Here is a 15808-nt window from a genome sequence, read left to right as displayed (position 1 = left end):
GACACAGGAGCCAGGCCCTCCCCTGGCTGGCCAGAGCAGTGTGCCCAAGTTCCTGGTGATGCTGCTGCTCTGGACGGAGACCACAGCCCACAGCTTGTCCTGTCTGGCCCCTCTATCCTTGTCCCTCTCACCCAGCAGCTGTGGACAGTGTCTCTGTTCTGACCTGCCCTAAACCTGATGAAGCATTACTCTGGGCACGTCCATGGGGTGTTTCCAGGAGACAGTCATGTGTAAGTCCAAGTCAGTTAGAAGTGGAAGATTCACCCTCACTGTGGGCACAGTCCAATCAGCAAGGGGCCAGGAGAGAATAAGTACAGAAGTCTTGTGAGACAGAGCAAGTTAACCTTCTGCTGCCTCAGACATCAGCCCTCAAAGTTCATCTACCTTCACACTCCAAGATTTACATCAGCAGCCTCCTGGTTTCTCAGACTTTCAGCCTTGGACTGTGAGTTATATAATCGGCTTCTCTGTTTCTGAGGCTTCTGGACCTGGACTGATCCATGCTACCAGTATGCCAGGATTACCAGCTTGCAGACGGCCTGTTGTGAGGCTCTTCAGCTGCCATGATCACATAAGCCTACTACTCTAATCTCCTTGTATATATCTGTACATTTCCTACTGGTTCTTTCTCCCTAAAGAACTCTGATTAATACAGGTGCCAATATGATGGGTGTTAGTTATCTGATAAAGATTTTAAACCAACCGTAATAAAAAATGCTCTAATTAATGATTTCAAACACTTTCCTTTTTTTTTTTGGAGATGTTTTTCTATAGGGCACGTGCACTCACCGGAAAGACAGGGAGACAGAGAGACAGCGAGAAATCACCCCCCCCAGGGGGGATGGTCACACTCCAATCCCTTATCCTTCATTCTCCTCTCGGGATCTTGGGCACGCATGCACACGCACTCGGTGTGAGTTTAAGCCACTGAGTCTGGGACTCGAACCATGGTCGACCACATGGGAGCCCAGCAACATAGCCATTACGTCATCTGCTGGTCCCTCAAACACAAACGAATAAATGAACAAACGAAAAGGAAGTCTCATCCAAGAAAGAAAAGCTATAGAAAAGAAGCTGGGTTAGCCCCATAGCTCAGTGGTTAAGGAAAATGGATCCCATGTGGTCAACTGTAGTTTGAATCCTGGCCCAAGAGGTTTGAAAAACACAACAAGCACATGTGCATGCAGAATGCCCAATATCCTGAGAGAAAGGAGGAATGTAAGAGAGAAGGTCTCTAGTGTGGTCACACCCCACTGGGAGGTGCTTTCTCACTCACTGCAAGTGTACACACCTTCCAGCAACAACTACAACAACAACAAAAAGAAGAGTCAAATGGAACTTTTAGAACTGGGGTTAGCCCCATAGCTCAGTGGTTAAGGAAAATGGATCCCATGTGGTCAACTGTAGTTTGAATCCTGGCCCAAGAGGTTTGAAAAACACAACAAGCACATGTGCATGCAGAATGCCCAATATCCTGAGAGAAAGGAGGAATGTAAGAGAGAAGGTCTCTAGTGTGGTCACACCCCACTGGGAGGTGCTTTCTCACTCACTGCAAGTGTACACACCTTCCAGCAACAACTACAACAACAACAAAAAGAAGAGTCAAATGGAACTTTTAGAACTGAAAAATAAAATAATTAAAATAGACATCCCAGGGCCAGCAGATGGATGTAGTGGTTATGTCACTGGACTCCCACATGGCCAACTGCAGACTGAGTCCTCGACTAGTGGCTTGAAACTCACACTGGGGGCATATGCGTGCACACTCAAGATCCCAGGAGGAGAATGGAAGAGAAGGGATTGCGGCATGACCACTCCCCTGATAGGATGGTGATATGGAACAGAAGAGATTATAGTGTGACCATGTCCCATTTGCTTTCTGCCTCTCCCAATATCACTGTTTCTCTCTGCCAAGTGTATGTGCTGTCTGTCAAATTTTAAAAAAAAGAACTAGACTGTTCCAAACGCAGCCTCAAATGCTGGCTTACTGTTGGCCCCTAGTTTATTGATGCACTCAGTGGCTGGGCCTGACAGACTTCCTCCACAGGTATGTTTGTATATGAGTTTTTAAAATGGTTTCTAAGTGGCCAATACCAGGCACAAAAGCATGAAAGAACATCAGTTCAATATATTTTGGGTGGGTATTCATAAGATGACAGTACTTGCAGTTACTAATTACAACAATTGAAGGCACTGAAAATTTTTATTCATCTTTGTTTTTCCGATAGAACCAAAACAGAAAACTTAATAATGAATCTTACCTGCTGGTTTCTGTAAGCAGTTATTTTAACTATATTTTACAAACAATAATAATATTATAACAATAATTATGGAGAAGTTAATTGGATAATAGAGCTTTTTCACAATTTAAATAGAAACACATAAGAAACTAGGTAAATTTAAGTACCGCAACTCAAGACACTACCGACACAAGCCTGGCCTTTAAGACCCCATTGCAGCATTTCCAAGTGGCTTTAGGACAAGACTGATAATTCATGCCACTGTAGGGAAACGTAATTTCTTTAGGGTTTTTAGTAGTTCTCTAGAGATTTTAAGTTCTAACAGCCTGCCTGGAAAATTTATTTCTTAGTAATTTGAAAATCGAACAAACAAACAAACATTTTTATGCAGGGCAGCCTCTAGAATAAAGTTCTCTGGAGAGGATGAAGCCAGTAAGAATGAACCCCTCTCTCCCCAGGGCTTGTTTACCTCAATTACTCATGTCAGTGCAACAATTCTCCCAGGGCTACAGGAACCCAAGCTCTCTCCTCCGTTCCAGACAAACAAACAACACTATGTCTTAAGTTTTGTAGGAAAAAAAAAAAAAAAAAGCGATCACACACCCTTTAGAGAGCTCTGAGCAAACTCACCAGGCCCACGTGAGGGGAACACTTGGTCTTAACCAGGTAGTCACTGGTCCTGAGTTCCTCAAAACAGCCTTAGAGACTTCCTTTAGAATACTGAGACCAAAATGGCATGCTTTCACATTTTACTAAAGTGTACTCGACTCAATCGTCAACCCTTTGGATTTAAACTCAATATGGAGGATCTGTGATAAGCATCTCCCGAATTCCTCTAAGATCATCTGCTCTGCCAAGCACTCGGAGCAGTGCTCCTTCTCGGCCTCTTCGCCCTGAGCCAGCAGGCAGGCACACGTGGCCTCCACCACCTCCCAGGAGATGCACGAGGAAGACTGCCTGTTGGAGACACATCAGTTCAAGGTCACATTCAACAGCCCACTGTTCTTAAGCACCACCTATATTTAACAGAATATTGCTTGTCCATATTATTTTAAGGAATGTCACGGAGTCAAATCTAACATTGTCTTCCTCATACTGGAAACTATTCATTTCTTTTATGTGAATAATATAGACCGATAAATCTTACCAGTTTCTTGATATCGCTCTCATGGCAGATTCTACTGGGTTGTTGGAAAAGTCATGACGTATTTTTCTATGCAAAAATGCATTGTGACTTTTCCAATGACCCAATAAATTTTCTCAAAATCAGATTAACCCAGAGGATCCTGGGCTATAGCATCAAACCTGTGGAGCAGGCGGAGGGTGGCTGAAGCAGGAATCTCAGATGAGGCCCTGCAGACAAAGTATGTAGCGTTGGTCTGAGTTCTGTGTGCCATATCAGCATTAAGGAAAGCCACTTGGAGCTACAAAATGCCAGATGGCTCTGAGGAGTGCCACTTCGCACCTGAAGGGTTCACCGTCAGGATGGCCTGGCTCCTGAATGCCGCTTGGGGCCTTCAAAGCAGTTCTATAAGCCACGCTGTGCTGTGTTGTAGGGACCAGCTGTTCTCCCCACTGAGCCCTGTGGACAGCTGTGGCTGAGCTGAATAGCTGCCCAAGTAGTGCTCACACTGGAAAATTTCAGGAAAAGTTTGTAAAGGATTAAAAAAGTGTTGGATTATGAAAAGAGAGCTAGATGTCGGTTGGGTAGTCTCTGCAAAGACAGTACAGGATGACTCTTGTTGGAGGATGAGAACATAGGGCTGCCTTCAGATCAAGAAGAGTTGTGACACAGGAGCCCGGATCCCGGTGCTAAGGCCTCAAGACCCCTCAGGGCACAGCAACTCCATGTCGGCTGAGGACACTCACACAGGGTTTACTATATGATGCAGCCAGATTTTTATACATCTTGCTAATAAAGACCTGTGCACGTCACAATGATGAGTATTTCTGATGTCTTGGAATCAAATAAGCATGGATTTGGCTTTGCAAAATGATACTTGTTAGTTAATGGTGTTTGGTTCTTTATCATGAGATGACCCATTACACTGAACTCAAAGAAAAATTTTTAAATAAATTAATGGAGTCTAATATATATTGGGCCATTGGAAAAGTCCTGATGCATTTTTGCATAGAAAAACAGAAAAATATATCACGACTCCTCCGATGACCCAAGAGTAAAGCTATTTCTCAACTTTTGGCATCTGTTAAGAATACAATATAGCACCAGCAGATGGTGTGGTGGTTAAGGGCACTGGACTACATTATGGCCAACTGTGGTTCAATTCCTGGACCTGGTGGCTTTCTCTCTCTCTCTCGCACACACACACACACACACACACACACACACACTCTGTCCCTCTCTGGTAAAATTTAAATAAATAAATAAATAAATAAAGTTAATTTTTTGAAAAAAGAATACAATACAGCTTCATAATCATCAAATGGGGAAATGTTCAACTAATCTGGAGTCCATAATCACTTTGGTAAGGACTACAGTATATCTCAAGAACATCTCTTTGTTACTTCACCTGATAAAGAAAGTTTTTGGATTTGCTGTCTGGAAACGATTCCCTGTCAGCGTGAGGTCAGTGTGGTTCTAGATTAATTCCAAGGCAGTGTCAGAATGTTGCTGGCCCTACTGGGGATCCTGGCACTGCCCTTCTGTCTTGTATGAAACAGGGATAATTTAGACAGTCAGGACTAGAAGGGCAAGTTAAGAGGACAACCAGGACGGAGCAGGTCCCCACAGTGGGACCACCGCCAAGGAAACACAGTATCCCACACAGGGTTAGTCCGCGGAGAAGAGTCTCTTTTTTCATCCTTCACGCCCATCCTAGTAGGAACACACTCTTCCTTTCCAGTGTATAAATTGTTTTTAACTCTCCTCTCAAATGAACCTCTATTTCCCCTGTTGGGAGGGGTACCTACCCACCTATCAGAGTACCTACCCATCTTTCCTGAATTTTGGTAGTCCTGAACATTTAGTTGGTGATAAATGGTGACTGCCTTCAAAATCTCCAATTTCCATAAAGTTTGGCATGTTCATTAGTGTTTTTCGTTCTGGGCTTTCTTCATAATTTTTGCAACCAATGCATTTGCAAATGGAAGAACACATAATTTTACCCTGGTAATATAAAATGTTTTAATACCATTAGGTTGTCCTACAAGTCATCAAAAACTGACAAATTCCATTAGGATCTTAAATAATTCTTTGCTTGTATTTGCCCATGTATGTGTGTGTGTGTGTGGGAGAGAGAGAGAGAGAAAGCTGCAAAAAAATTTTTAGAGAGATTTTTGCTATAAGGCACTCACCAGAGAGACAGAGAGACCAAAAGCAAGAAATCACCCCCCCGGGGGGGGATGGTTACAACAATCCCTTCTCCTCCATTCTCCCCTAGGAATTTTGGGCATGCATGCACACGTGGCCAGTGTGAGTTTCAAGTCACTGAGTCCGGGACTTGAACCGAGGATGACTACATGGGAGTCCAGCAACGTAACCATTAGACCATCTGCTGGTCCCATAAGCTGCAATTTTATTAGAAGAAGAAAAGTAGAAGCCATTAGGAGTGAATAACAATGACATGAGGAAAATGGGGTACATGTCCATGTGCCACGGCTGCAGGGGCACAGTACGGCTGCTGAAGGGTGAGTAGAGGTGAGTACTAAACAGAGGAGTAGGGCTTGCTCTTCCTTCTTCACTGGGGAACCAGCAAACCACTTCATTTGACTCTTGTTTAGAATAAGAACTGTTTTGGCTGGCTATAAAACTCCAGTATGTGTCCAGTTGCAGCAACACGGATAGTGCCACCATGTGGGAGGTTGGAAGCTGCGCGGGAGGACTGGTTTCAGTTTCAGGCCGACATGAGCACACAGGTGTATTTGCACATGCCTTCAATCCCTGCTGTTGGGAGGATCACAGCACAGTGAGACTTCCTTTGTCTCATTCCCTTACTCCCTCCATAAAAATAGTAAACAATGGGCCAGCAGGTGGCTTAGTGGTTAAGGCACCAGATTCCCACATGGTTGACCTGTTTGAGTCTCAGACTTGGTAACTTGAGATTCACGCCGGGTACTTGAGTGAGTGCCCCAAATTCCAAGTGGTTAATGGAGGAGAAAGGAGTACAGTATGGCCGTCCCTCATGGAGGATGATTTCTTACTTTCTGTCTGTCTCTTCAGTGAGTATGCTCACCCTAAAGCAAAAATCTCTCTCTCAAAAAAAAAAAAAAAAAAAAAAAAAAAAGGAAGGGAGAAAGATAGAAAGGAAAGAAACAATTAAAACTGTAGCTTGCTGGTTCCTCTATGTCAGCCCCTGAGGGTATTATGCTAGTTCTAATGTGGCAGAGAATGCTGGGAAGGTAGAATTTGAAACCTACTCAAGGATAGACCTGTGATTAGAAGTTCTCCCTGGAACTCCTTCCTGCTTCTTTGTGGGTGGGCTCTGTTTCTAGACTTTGCTGGCAGTGTGGTGCTCAGGGGGAAAGGGTATCTCAGCTGTACTCAGCAAGCCTGCTTGGGTCTCACCCCTTGCCTTTGGGGCAGTCCAAAACCTGACACTGCCAACCATTGTGGTTTTCAGCATCCTCTTTACTTCAGCCACCAGGCATTTCCCTTTGTCCTTTCCAGCCCAGAGATGCATCTCCAAGGCTACTGCTGTATCCATCTGTACCTCTGGGTACTTCCAAGCAAAAGGCATGTCAGGATTTCTTGTCTACAATAATGCCAGGGACAATGGGCAGTGCTGCCTCTTCCCTACTCCCCTACACATCACAGGCCATTGTCTGGCATAGGCTCTGCCAGGGACTCAGCCACACTCCGCCTGCAGCAGCACCACTGCAGCCCCATCATCACAGCACACAGAAGTGTATGACACGGTGGGCCTAGTCACTGGCCATGACAGCCAGAGAGAGCACTGTGCAGAGTGGAGATGCTGTGAGGTGTCAGGAAGTAAGTCTCGCGGGGACGTTTGCCTTTTAAATTCTGTATCTCTGCATTATTTTTAACTTAAAATTTTTAAGAGAGATTTTTGCTATACGGTGCGTGCATTTGCCAGAGAGATGGAGAGACAAAAAGCAAGAAATCGCCACTCAGGGAGATGGCCACACCGCAATCCCTTCTCCTCTGTTCTCTTGGGCATAAACACACATGCGTCTGGTGTGAGTTTTAAGTTGCTGTGTCTGGGACTCAAACTGTAGTGGACTACATGGGAGTTCAGCAATGTAACCATTATGCCATCTGCTGGTTCCAACATAATTTTCAAAATTTTAGCAAAGGGACTGCTAGGTGTGCTTACTCAGATCTTTAAATGTGTATCTCCAGAATCATGAGAACTTCTCTTAAGCCTGACTTCCTAGGACAAATAAAATTCACAGGTACCTCAACAAGACTTCATGCAAAGAGAACCTTTTAAGGAAGGTTTTCTCAGCTGATTCACTGATAAGGCAAGCCGGTTCCCTCCCTTTCTCTTCCTTTCATTCAACAAAGAAAAATGGCGATAGACAAGAGAGGCAAAAGAAGGACAACTAAAGGGAAAAGTGAGTCTCTCTACTGCCATTAAATATTTGAGAAAAAGAGCAAGTTTTTGTCCAAGAATTGACCTATATCTCATTTTTTCAGCATCTCTCAATCGCCTGAGGCTGACTGTCCATCTGCTCTCTGACGGGCCAGGAGCCAGGGGATGCTACCTCACCCCTTGAAGCACCAGACAAACAGAGGCCTGGGACAAGCACCAGGGGCTGGAAGCCAACAGCGCCTCCAGGCCTCCTGTCCCCTCCTGCCCTGTCCCAGCCCCACTGCCCCACCTCCACCCTGTGTCTCTGGCTCTGCTCAGGAGTAAAAGGTGTGGCAATCTCTAGGAGCTACTGGACTGCTGGCTGAGGGGACTGACTGCGTGGACAAGCAGCCTAAGGGGTAAGGCCATAGCAGGGCACCCTCCACTGGACACCCAAGGGTGAACTCGGGGGATGCAGCTTGCTCCAAAAGGAGCTCTGGGTTCATCTACTTGATTCATAAAGCTCAGCTGATATTAGAGATACTAACTTAGTTGAATATGAGTATCCTTTTAGACGCCCTCAGGAAAGAAAATAGTACTCCTTTTAAAGTATAGCAAAGTTTTCTTAACCACAAAAGTTACGTAGGCGAAACTATTTACCTGTTTTTGTTTGTACTAACACTAGGAAATTGGCTACTAACCTCATAGCACTCACAGTAATTCTTAAGGCAGCCTGACCTCTTACAATTGCATCCCTTGTTATGTCGAGGCTTGACATCTCCCAATTTTCCTTTCCCAATTTTTGGTTGGAAAGCTTCTGGATTTCTATCAAGACATGCCTAATACAGAAAATGGAAACTCCATCAAGATGCATTTTACTATTAAAAAATAATGTTCAATAAAAGGCATCTTCACTTTAATATAGTTGATGTCTTACTTATTTTTATTTACTTATTTTTAAACTTTTGCCAAGGACATGTACACTCTTCAGAGACAGAGAGAGAGAGCACGAAAGCACCCCTCACGAGGACATGGTCATGCCACGATCCCTTCTCCATTCTCTCTCCTTTCAGGATTTTGGACCTGTGCAAGCACATGCCCAGGGTGTCTCTCAAGCTGCTGGGTCTAGAACTTGAACTGTGCAGTTAGCCATGTGGGATCCAGCCACCTTAACTACCATGCCATGGGCTGGTCCAGGTTGTTTTAAAAGAAGCCACTATGGGGCCAGCAGGTGGCACAGTGGCTGAGACACTGGACTCCCACACAGCTGACCCTGGTTGGGTCCCAGACCCAGAGGCTTGAAACTCATGTCAGGTACGTGCGTGTGCATGTCCAAAACCTGAGGGAGAATGGAGGAGAAGGAACTGTGGTGTGATCACCCCTGTGGGGTGACTTCTCACTTTCTCTTTCTGTCTCTCTCTGTCTCTCCAGTGAGCACATGTGCCTAAAGCAAAAATCTCCCTAAAGAGGAAAAAACAAACGAGCACAGTGAGGCCCAGCTGTGATGGAGCAAGTAGCAGGGTGCCACTGTACAAAGTCAGGGTCACACAATAGGCCTGGAATTGGGTCCCAGAGCAACTCAAACTGGCTGGGCGCAGTGGCCACCCTTGTAGTTCTAGCTGACTGGGAACTGGGGTAGAGGAGTCAATAGCAAAACCCTGTCTGTCTCCTGGACCAGCAGATGGCATAGCAGTTAAATCATCGGACTTCCACATGGCCAGCTGAGATTTGAGTCCCAGACCCAGAGACTTGAAACTCACCCTAGACGTGTGTATGTGTGTGTGTGTGTGAGCACCCAAAGTCCCTAGGGGAGAATGAAGAAGGGACTGCAATGTGGTCATCCCCCTGGGGCGTGATTTCTTGCTTTCTGTCTCTCTGGTTAAGTGCATGAGCCCCATAACAAAAATTTCTGTAAAAAAGAAAAAAATACCACCCCCCACTTTTTTCCACCCCCTGCTCTTTCTCTCCTGAAGGAAAAAAAATAAAGAAGTGAAATAAGCAGTGAGTCTCCTTTCATAACTAAGAAAGTACATCCCTCCTTTTTACATTTTAATTCATCTCACACAGTGATACACTGTAGCCACAGTTCTTCAGGTTTTACTTTTCCCCCCTGAGTTTAAAAGTCCGTAGAGGGGCCAGCAGGTGGCGTGGTGGTTAAGGGTGCTGAACTCCCACATGGCGGATGGCAGTTTGAGTTCCAGACCTTACTTTCTCATGTATTCTTACTCTCTCTCATTCTGTCCCTCTTTGGTCAAATTAAAAATAATTAGGGGCCAGCAGGTGGTGTGGTGGTTAAGGGCACTGGTCTCCCACATGGCTGTCCACAGTGTGAGTCCCGGACCTGGTGGCTTGCTTTCTCACTTTCCTTTCTCTTTCTCATTCTGTCCCTCTCTGCTCAAATTAATTAATTAAGTAAGTTAAATCAATCTTTTTTTTTTAAGCCATGTACAAAAATAACGGACAGTAAAGATGTAAAGAAAATCATTGTTTCCAAGTGGGCATATTCCCTTCCAGCACTTCCTTTTTCCTGAGACAGCTGAGTCATGCTACTACACTGACGTCTCACGCTGACTGAACTTGATGGTACTTACCATCCCAGGAGTATTTCCATGTGACTTACACGTATCATCTCATTTAATCCTCTTAGCAACCTTGGGAAGCAAAAACTACTACTCTTACTATCGCTTTCTAGATGAAGATGCTGAGGCACCAAGAGCTTAAGTAACAGATGGGAAGTGGTCGAATCTGCATTCTAAGCCCTCATGTTGATTGCAGGGCCCCAGGTCCCAACCACTGGGCCGTGAGAAGGGATCGTGGCCTGGGCTTCTTCCCTGCAGGATGCTTTCTCATGTTCCCTTTCTCTGTCTCCAATGAGCACATGTGCCCTATGACAAATATCTATTGTTAAAAAAGACATGGAAGGGGACCAGCAGTTAGCGTAATGGCTATGTCGCTGGACTCCCACGTAGTTGACCGCGGTTCAAGTCCCAGACCCAGTGGCTTAAACTCATGCCAGGTATGTGTGCGTGCGTGCCCAAGATCCCGAGAGGAGAATGGAGGAGAAGGGATTGCAGTGTGGCCATCCCCCCAGGGGGGGATTTCCTGCTTTCTGTCTCTCTGTCTCTCTCTGTCTGTCTGGCGAGCGCATGCACCCTATAGCAAAAACCTCTCCAAAAAAAGAAAAAAAAAAAAAGACATGGAAGGATGTGGCTAAGTTATATGCAAATACTACTTAATTTTATAAAAGGAATTTGAGCATCCATGGATCTTAGCATTTCTTGGGGGTCCTCGAACTAATACCCCTCAAATATCAAGGGCCAACTCTATAACTGAAGTATGCACACATCTGCAGGTGTAGTCTAACCAACTTGTGCATGTGTGAACACTTGTGTAACCACCATCCGGGTCAAGTTAAAGGACTATTCAGCCCCAGAGACTCTGGCACGTATCCTTCCAATTAGGGCACTCCTGACAAGAATTACTATTCTAGGGGCTAGCAGGTGGTGTGGTGGTTAAGGTGCTGGGCTCTCACATGGCTGACTGGTATTCGAATCCCAGACCTGGCAGCTTGAAACTCAAATCAGGCACTTATGCGTCCATGTCCCAAATTCCAGAAGAATGGAAGAAAAGGGCTTGCAGCATGGCTGTCCACCCTGGGGAGTGATTTCACTTTCCCTCTTACTGTCTCTTTAGCAAGCACATGAGCCCTATGGCAAAAAAAAAAAAGAAAAAAAAAAGAATTACTATTCTGAATTTCATAGCTTTAAATTTGCCTGTTCTTGGATTTTATGTAAGTAAAATCATACAGCTTGTGGTCTTGTTTCTGGCTTCTTTTCTCAGCATAATGTCTGAGATGCATCCAAGCTCATGCTGTAGTTAATTCTCTTTTTCACTGATCTGTAGTATTCCATTATATTATATATGGAGTGCATTTCTCCATTCTCCCATTCATGGACATTTAGATTTTTCCCAGGTTTTGGATGTTATGAATAAAGCTACTATAAACATTCTTATATAAGCCTTGTGGACATTTACATTCTTTCTTTTCACCATATTTTTAGGAATGAAACCGTTGGATCATAGCATGTCCCAAGTTTTAGCTTTAATAGCTATTGCCAAATAATTTCCTGAAGTGGTTGTACCAACTTACATTCCTAAAAGCAATGCATGAGAATTCCACCTTTTTTTGTTTGTTTGTTTTTGTTTAGGTTTGTATCATAGGGTGCATGTACTTGCCAGGGAAAGATAAAAACAGAAAGTGTGAAACCACTCCCTAGGGTGAGTGGCCCTGCTGCAATCCCTTTTCCTCATGGGATTTTGGTCATGCAAGCATGTGTGTCCAGAGTGATTTTCAAACCGCTGGGTCTGAGACATGAACTGTGTGTCAACCGTGTGAGAATCTAGATACTTAACTGCCACACCACCTGTTAGCCCCCCAATTTTTTTATTAATTAATTTATTATTGTCTTTTTTTTTTTTAAGAGAGATTCCTGCTACAGGGTGCATGTGCTCACCAGAAAGAAAGTGAGAAATCACCCCCAAAGGGGATAGCCATGCCACAATCCCTTTTCCTCCATTCTAGTCTTGGGATTTTGGGCACACATGCACACGTGACCTGTGTGAGCCTCAAGTTGCTGGATCTGGGACTTGAACTGCAGTTGATTACATGGGAGTCCAGAAATGCAACCATCATGCCATCTCCTGGTCCCTATTATCATTAATTTGACCAGAGGCGGGGGAGTGGAGTGAGAAAGCAAGCTGCCAGGTCCGGGACTCGGTCCAGATCCAGTCAGTTATGTGGGATTCCAGCACCTTAACCACCCACCTACTGGCCCCACCCTCAACTTTTTAAAAGTAAAAACTGTTATGCCTTTGAGCCAGTCCATGGTATGGTGGTTAAGACAGCTAGATTCCACATGGCCAGCTATGAGGTTCAAGACCTGGACCCGGTGGCTAGAAAAACATGCTCGGTGTGTGTGTGTGTGTGTGTGTGTGTGTGTGTGTGTGTGTATGAACATATGTCCAAAATCATGAAAGAAGGGAGAAATGGAGAAGGGATTGTGGCAGCCTGACCATTTCCCATAGGGGAGAAGTGCTTTCTTGCTTTCTCTCTCTCTTTCTGTCTCTTTCTGGCAAGTACATGTACACTTGGGCAAATTTTTTTTTTTTAAGAACAGAAGAAATTTACATTTTTAATTGCACAGTACCCTGTGATGATCTTGAAGTTTAGCATCATAATTCTCTCTGCCCTATGGACCTGGCTACATTAAAATTGATCATTTTCAACTGACTTCAATCTATAATTGAAGAAGATAATTAAATTATATTTTAAAAAGTAAGTAGGCCATCCATGACACAGCATAATCTTGTTCTATTTGCAGAGGATAGTCTCAAGTCTGCACTTGATGGCCCTCAACCCACCTTTGCACACTCGAGGGCACCAGAAGTGTCTCCCTGGGGCATGTTGACAGCTCCAAATCTAAGTGTCCTGCCTTCCTTTCTGATTATCTTTGTGCCCACAGAAAGGGATAACAACTGCAAACTCCCACGGTTAACTCTCCGCAGAGTGGCATTTGGGGCCATCTGAAGTAACCTTTTTCTCCTTTAAGAAAGTGGAGATTCTTCCCTTTGCCTGGAAGGGCAGGCATATAAACGTTTCAAACATGCACTGGCTGAGTGCCTTCTCCCAGTCTTCTTCCTAAAGTGGCCTAGCTCTACCTTTCAGTCTACAGTTTGAACTCAACTCACAGGCTATGTAATCTGACCCACAACTTCTAAACTCCAAGTAAATACAAAGTGGACATTTGTATGTTCTTGATTCAGCACCACCCTAGATCCTGCAGTGCCTCTAAAGCCTTTGCACCCAGTGGGGGAAGGGAGAAGGACCTTTCTCTGCCTATCTTTCGCAAAACAGCCTCTCAATAGGCTGTTACTCTCCTCTACAGAAATAGTCACGAAGTATATTCTTCAAAACTTTGGATTTTCCAATAATGGAATTAGGATTCTGGAGATTAAGCATTTTTAAATGCTTTTTAAAAAATGCACGTACTTAATGGAAATTTATTACCTTAATGGCTTTAAACCGTTCGATTTCGTGACGTAAGTTGTTGCAACAATTATTACAATTGCAGTTGTTGCAAAAGTCCCCACTCGCAAAGCAGTCACAGTACCTGCGAAGAAGACAACGAATGAGTCAAAGGTAAAGACAGCAGAGTCAGGAAGGGGAAAGAAGAGCACATGCGTGTCAGGAACGAGCGGACAACATGCTGCAGTCAGGAAGATTTTTATTTAGCTAGTCCATAGACAGGGTTTTTTCCACACAGGGTCTTGCTATGTTGTGATCTTCCTGCCTCAGCTTCCTGAGTAGCTAGGACTACAGGCATGTACCACCACACACAGCCTTCAGGGCAGACCAGGAGCTGAACTCAAGCCGCCTACGTGGCCTTGGCCCACGGAGTAGAAGTGTCTACCAGCACACACTATCGTGACTAGGCCAGTAAGACTTTTATTTAGGTGATTCTGACTCCTTTTTATAAGAAAACTAGATCAGCTGGGCTGATGTGCTTCAGTGCCTGACACAGGAGAAACTAGTTACGGCATTGGCTTTGTAATATAGTACTGTGCACAGCAACCCAATTTTCTGGAACGTGTTTATTGCCATCAGCAGTCTCTGGCCCCTAAATGTCCTCTGCCATTTTCCAATGAGCACAGTAAGTCAGTGGGTAGAAACATCAAGTAACGAAGAGCCATTTCCCCGTCAACGATTTCAATCCATCCAACATGACTGAAGATGAGTCCACTCTTGGATCCAGCCTAGAGGTGAATGAAAACCAAGGAGACCTGGAGGCTGAGCCTGGCCTAGGCTTCCTCTGACCCTCATTCCATGTCTATACACAGAGGAAAGGAAGCGAATGGCAGAAGAAACACATTTATGAAATCGTACTTCCTTGTTGTCACGGGACGGTTGCTTGTGTCTTCAGCCTCTAGAGAACTGTCTTGTGAGTAGAAGCCCTCTGAAAACACGCCAGGGTGCCCTGTGGTTTCTGAAGTCATAACGCCAGAATGACAGCGCTGAGCACTTTCCCTGTGGCGCTCCCTCCCTCAGACACTGTCAGTGTTTATGGGCATTAGCTGCTTCCATGCTCCTGAAAGATACTTGCTCTTGTGGTGCATGACAGAAGCATTTATAGCCTTATGCTGTACATGTTCTTAGTATGGGGAGGGTTGACACTTTCCTTAAGTCATAAAAATCCAGTATTGAGGCAAAGACTCCTAATATCCTACCTACAACCTGCACCCCCAGAGAGTCACTCAGTTTGTGACCAGAGAAGACGTTCTCTTCTCGTATCATTTTCTTCTGAGAGCATGATCCACTGAAAGAGCTTCAAACTGAAATCTATTGCCTTACCTTTGCTATGACCTCCCTATGTTATCTTATAGAAGTAATTTTGTGCTGTAAGATGGAAATCATGGCACTCACTCTCCCAGTCTTAAAGAGCTGCTGAGGGAAGCCCTGTGAGCACAAAGTGGATGTGCTTCCTAAAGAATGCTACATGATGCTGGGAGGGTCTCTGGGTCTGGGACACAGTGCACTAGATGTCTGTAGACACGTCCCTGTGATAGGGTGATCAAACACTGCTCTCCTCATGTTTTTAAGTAATAGTTTTAAGTATGCGCCAATCCACTAGAAGAGAAAAGGGAATCATCAGAGGCCAAAAAAATAAGAAATTATGAGCCCAGAGAAGCGATTTCTGAAGCTGTTACGTGTTATCCTGGAGTATCTGCTGGTCCATAATGACCAGAGACTGGGTTCCAATAAAGGAGACAGGAGACAAAAATCTGGACTATGAAAGACAAGAGGTAGACCAGAGCTCCCCAGGTAGAGTTAGGGTCCCTGAAAGGCGACTCGCCCGTAAGACAGAGAGTGGAGATGCAGCCTTCTCTGGGAACACTATGGGAAATGTGAAGGTCTCTCCTAAGCCTTCCTTATCACCAGGATAGAGAGAAGGAGGGAAAGGAGTCAATATAGAAGGCCGGGAGGCTGGAAAGTGAGGAGCGAACGGTACCTGGTTCAAG

General features: G+C 44.8%; 1 protein-coding gene across 4 annotated transcripts in view; it reads right to left on the bottom strand.

Moving 5' to 3' along the window:
• Positions 1-2267: 2267 nt before the first annotated feature.
• TESMIN (testis expressed metallothionein like protein) overlaps positions 2268-15808 on the bottom strand; it is a 57401-nt gene continuing 43860 nt past the window's right edge. For 3 of the 4 annotated variants that reach the window (XM_006171249.2, XM_006171246.2, XM_006171247.1), the window contains 4 exons: positions 13800-13902; positions 8434-8571; positions 5192-5367; positions 2268-3197 (listed from right to left, as the gene is read on the bottom strand). In XM_006171249.2, coding sequence (XP_006171311.1) covers positions 2993-3197; positions 5192-5367; positions 8434-8571; positions 13800-13902 — 622 coding nt within the window. In that variant the 3' untranslated portion in view covers positions 2268-2992. The remainder of the gene's footprint in view (positions 3198-5191; positions 5368-8433; positions 8572-13799; positions 13903-15808) is intronic. The other variant, XM_006171248.2, reaches the window with a different exon arrangement.

This window comes from Tupaia chinensis, unplaced genomic scaffold, assembly GCF_000334495.1.
Source record: "Tupaia chinensis unplaced genomic scaffold, TupChi_1.0 Scaffold149501_1, whole genome shotgun sequence".
In the NCBI taxonomy this organism is placed as follows: Eukaryota; Metazoa; Chordata; class Mammalia; order Scandentia; family Tupaiidae; genus Tupaia; species Tupaia belangeri.
This window is presented reverse-complemented; position numbering and strand designations above follow the sequence as displayed.